Source organism: Protobothrops mucrosquamatus, unplaced genomic scaffold (genome assembly GCF_001527695.2).
Source record: "Protobothrops mucrosquamatus isolate PMUCROS unplaced genomic scaffold, P.Mucros_1.0 scaffold3798, whole genome shotgun sequence".
NCBI lineage: Eukaryota > Metazoa > Chordata > Lepidosauria > Squamata > Viperidae > Protobothrops > Protobothrops mucrosquamatus.
The window spans coordinates 37973-43232 of NW_015389751.1; the positions used below are offsets into that span (position 1 = coordinate 37973).

General features: G+C 46.0%; 1 protein-coding gene across 1 annotated transcript in view; it reads right to left on the reverse strand.

The window, feature by feature from the left end:
- Positions 1 to 5260, reverse strand: part of NIBAN2 (niban apoptosis regulator 2) — a 22365-nt gene that overhangs the window by 9543 nt on the left and 7562 nt on the right. The window contains exons 4-5 of the mRNA XM_015827566.1: positions 4661 to 4776; positions 2500 to 2604 (exon numbers count right to left, since the gene is read on the reverse strand). Of these exons, the coding sequence (XP_015683052.1) occupies positions 2500 to 2604; positions 4661 to 4776 (221 nt within the window). The remainder of the gene's footprint in view (positions 1 to 2499; positions 2605 to 4660; positions 4777 to 5260) is intronic.

Here is a 5260-nt window from a genome sequence, read left to right on the forward strand (position 1 = left end):
TTTCAGGAAAGCCAGCTCAAAAGTCTGTTTTTCTTGGCATTCCTGCAGGATCACCCTCCAGGCAGACAGCCTTGCATATAATCTAGATCTATGTACCGTATACTGTATATTACGGGGAGGGGTCCCGGGCAAGGAAATGGGAAGGTTTATAAAAAGACAGGGTTTCTTTCGTCAGCTGCCGCCCTAGAATGCATTAATCAAGCAAAGCTGAATATTTGCTTTTAAAAGGAGGTTTCTGTGTTGGCTATTTTGACAATGGCTTCCCGTGGCAAGATTTATCTTGCCTTTTTAAGGAATACTTTTATTTCTTTCCCACAAAAAGCCTGACTGTTTGCAGACAGAATTATCTTCCTGTGAACTAAAAGCTAAATATAGATGGGAGACCAGGCAGGTTATCCAATGCTGGACACCAGATAGCTATAAACTGAAATACACAAAGCCTGTTTCTTGATCCTTATCATCGCCGCTCAGACTTTCAAAGAGATTTCTTTGATGATGTTTTTAGATCTCAAGGTGTTCCATAAAAAAAAAAAAGATGAAGAAAAAAACGGTAGGGAAATTTGCTGGAGGGTTACGGTTTATTTTAGTTTTGTACCTGGCCAGCAGCCCAGATATTGATCAAATAAATATATAAAGGTGTGCCAGAGCAGGTTTTTGTTTTTTAAAAAAAGGCAGGGAGGAAAAAGAAGAAGAAGAATTTGTAGGCTGAAATGAGGTCATGCCTAACGACACCCGCACATAAACAAAATTAAAAACAGAGGCTTCTGGTTTTTACCAAGTCGAAGGTCTGCAGTGGTATCAGTCTGCAAATTATCTATCTATCTATCTATCTATCTATCTATCTATCTATCTATCTATCTATCTATCTATCTATCTATCTATCTATCTATCAACCACTATCTACCGTTTGCTGTCTGTCTATCTGTCTGTCTGTCTACCTACCTACCTATCCACCCACCCATCTTTCAATCTAGCTCTATCATCCATCCATCCATCCATCCACCCATCCTTCTTCTGTCTATCAATCTATCATCTGTCCATCCACTATCCATCCGTCCGTCCATCCATCCATCCATCCTTCTTCTGTCTATCAATCTATCATCTGTCCATCCACCATCCATCCGTCCATCCATCCATCCATCCACCATCCATCCATTCTTCATCAATTTATTAATCAATCTATCTCTGTCATCTGTCTGTCCATCCATCCATCCATCCTTCATCAGTCTATCAATCTATCTCTATCATCCATCCATCCTTCATCAATTTATTAATCAATCTATCTCTATCATCTGTCTGTCCATCCATCCATTCATTCATCCATCCATCCTTCATCAGTCTATCAATCAATCTATCTCTATCATCCATCCATCCAAAAAAAGTCACATTAAAAATTGAAATGAGAACAGGACCAACTATGTGGGATCAAGACTTCTACACCACGATATTTCAAGGATAGAAGAGATTTCCTGCTTAGATCAGCAAAACCACAACTTCCTCCTGGATGTCGTTCTGCTTCTGAAATTCGCAGCCGTCCTGCCCGGGGTAGCCCAGCCCACGACGATGAGCTCACTTTTGCCATCAAGAGGACTAGTCACTTAGAAATGGAATGCAAAGAAACCGAGATTGGGTTCTCTGAATGTTGAGGAAGAGACCAGAATGACAAAGATATCCTGTCTTTATTATTCCAACCTCCGGGGCAAAACGATAAGTTTGTAAAATTGAATATCATGCAAATGAATATTTAAAGCAGAGTTATTAGCCTCTGGCAAATGGCAGACAGGGGGAAGTCCTGGGTTCCCACAATGCCACCACGATTTCCTTCGCTGCCGGCGTGAAAAATGTCAGCAGCTGGGCACAAAGAGGGAGATTTTCCCAGGCTTGGGTTCATTCCAAGGTTTGCAAAAGCACAAGTGAACTTTAGAGACAAAATCCTACGGGAGGGGAGAGGAGAACACCCAAGCAGGGGCAGGAACCAAATGTCCACAGTCACCACCGTGGCCACATGGAGGAGGCAGAACACGGAGAGGTGTTTGGGTGGAACATCAGAAGCTTTAGGCCAGTTTTCCTTTTGGGAGAACCTATATTCATTTCCATACCAGACCCAATCTCTTCTCCCTTCTCCTCCTTCTCTTTATCTTTCTCTCCCTTCTCCTCCTCCTCTTTATCTCTCCCTTCTCCTCCTCCTCTTTCTCTTTCTCCTTTTCCTTCTCTATCTTCTCCTCCTCTTTCTCCTTCTCTGCCTTCTTTTTCTCCTCTTTCTCCTTTTTCTTTTCCTTATCTTCTCCTTCTTCCTTCTGCTCCTTATCTATCTTCTCCTTCTGCTTTCTTTTTTCCTTATCTATCTTCTGCTTCTCCTCTTTCTCCTTCTCCTTATCTATCTTCTGCTTCTCCTTTCTCTTTTCCTTATCTATCTCCTCCTCCTCCTCCTCCTCCTCCATTGCACCTCCCAAGCAGTGACTTCTCCCCAAGCTTCTTGCAACGCAAGATGGCCCCTACCTGAATCCAGGCCCTTTGTCTCTCTTGCTCTTTGCCCTTCAGCCGGGGGCCAATCGTATTCTTCAGCTCAGGCAGAAGCTCCTCCATCACCAGATTGCTCAAGACCTAAGGAACGAAAGGACCACGCAGACTGTCAGCCACCACCACGTCCCCATCTGCCTACTGTTTCACAGCCAACTCTCCCCTTCCTCGGTTTATTATTTCATTCCCCCCATCCCAAACCTTCTCACTTAGAAGGAAGAGGACTCAAATCTGGGGGATCAAAATGCTGAAGGCCCACAAAGCAAGGATGCTCCTCTCCTCTCCCCTTCCTTCCTTCCTCTTCCTTCTTTTCCTTCCTTCCCTTCTCCTTCCTTCCTTCTTTCCTTCCCTCCCTCCCTCCCTTCTCTTTGTTTCTCTTTCCTTCACTACTACTACTTCTTCTTCTTCTTCTTCTTCTTCTTCTTCTTCTTCTTCTTCTTCTTCTTCTTCTTCTTCTTCTTCTCTCCCTCCCCCCCCCTCCTCCTCCTCCTCCTCCTCCTTCTTCTCCTCTCTCTCCCCTTGCAGTGTCAAAGGAAGTTCTCCACCTCTGCTACATCCCTCCTTCCCTGGGGATGACACTGCTACTGTTTCCCATGGGAGACTGAGCCTCAAGTGTGGGTGTGCAACACAACAGACAGGGTGGGATAGGAGCGATGGCAAGCCCAAACCCACAAGCCTCTTGCTAACAACTTCCACTCAAGTCATCCAACAGCCAAAGGCACCAAACTGCCAACGCACACTTGTCTGCTCAAGCGCTCCAACAAGTACAAGGAAAATTGGCCAGCAGTTAACCCATCCAAGCTTCCTTTCCTTCATTATTTAAAACCATTCAAAATCACATCCATTTGCTGCCGAGGTGCGTGGCCGAGGGGGCTTCAGAGGCCAACTAACCCACCCCAACCACTGTGAAATCCAGAGCTAAGGCCCCCCAATTACAGGCAGTCCTTGACATGACCCCAAATGAGTCCCAAATTTCTGTTGCTAAGCAAGGCAGCTGTTCAGAGAGTTTTGCCCCTTTCTTACAACCTTTTTGCCTGGTCCTTAAGCGAATCACTGCAGTTTGTTTAGTGAACCAGGCAGTCATTAAGCGAATCTGACTTTCCCCCGCTTGACTTTCCTTGTCGGAAGCCGGCTGGGCAGATTGCAGATGGTGTCCACAGGACATCAATACACCCCAATTGTCCAGCATTTGAATTGTGATCACGTTACTGTAAGGATGACGGTCATAAGTGCAAGGACCAGCCATAAGTCACTCTTTTCGGTGCTGTTGTGACTTCGAACAGCCACTAAATGAACGGTTGTAAGTTGAAGTCTGCCTGTCCTTTTTATGGGCGACTACTGTTGTCGGATCAGCAGCCGGGAGTTTCTTTCAACGTGGTCAAACTTTGTCGTGCTGTTTGTAAAATTGTGGTTGTTAGTTGCGAAGTCGTGTCCGACCCATCGTGACCCCATGGACAACGTTCCTCCAGGCCTTCCTGTCCTCTACCATCTTCTGGAGCCCATTTAAGCTCAGGCCTGCTGCTTCAGGGACTCCATCCAGCCCCCTCCTTCTCTGTCGTCCCCTTCTTCTCTTGCCCTCCATCTTTCCCAGCATTAGGCCCTTCTCCAGTGAGACCTTCCTTCTCATTAGGTGGCCAAAGGACTTGAGTTTCAACTTCAGGATCTGGCCTTCTAAAGAGCAGTCAGGGTTGATCTCCTCTAGGACTGACCGGTTGGATCGCCTTGCAGTCCAGGGGACTCGCAGGAGTCTTCTCCAGCACCAGAGTTCAGAGGCCTCCATTCTTTGGCGCTCAGCCTTTCTTATGGTCCAACTTTCACAGCCATACATTGCAACTGGGAAAACCATGGCCTGGACTATACACACTTTTGTTGGCAGGTTGATGTCTCTGCTTTTTTTAGGCAAACTTTAACAGCCCGCTGATAATACACCAACATTATTCTGTCTGTCTTTTGTTTTTCTTTACTATTATTATTGTTTGTGATGCTGGTCCGTGAACATAATAAAAATTGATTGACTACCTCAGCTCTCCAACTTTCAGTTCTGGACTGCAACTAATCTTTTGGGCCCCACTTTCTTCACCTTAGGATCCAAGACTAGGTGTGGATAGGACTGGGAATCTGCCGCGCACCCCAAACTCACCTGAGCTTCGTTGCCGCAAAGCATGTCCCAGGTGCCGTATTGCTCCTTCGACTGGCGATACATCCGCACGGCGTCGGTGAATGCCGGCGCCTCCACTTTGGACTCTTCTGGGATTCCTGGAAGGAGCGAAGGAGAAACAGGCAGCTAAAGTCATTTCCCTGCTTTTGGGACTCCCGAGAAATGAATTAAAATGTTTGAATGGGATGGAGGCCCACTTGATGGAATTCGGGCAGAGCGGAGACGATTTTGGTCCAAAGATCAGCCTGAAATAATGGAGCCCAGGATAGCCATATTGGAGAGTCTTTTTTAGAGGAAGGAAGGAAGGAAGGAAGGAAGGAAGGAAGGAAGGAAGGAAGGAAGGAAGGAAGGAAGGAAGGAAGGAAGGAAGCTCTCTCAGCAAAGACATGTAAGAAACGTTGTTGCTGCAAAAATCCATCAGTCATTTGCTTCTTAGTCTTTTTTAGATTCAACCCTTTTGTGTTGACAGAACCAATTGGAAAAAGATGGTGGTCACCATTCCTTTGTGTGGATCGGCATCATTGGAAAATCCACAATCAAGTTTCTTCAGGAGGAGGAGGAGGAGGAGGAGGAGGAGGAGGA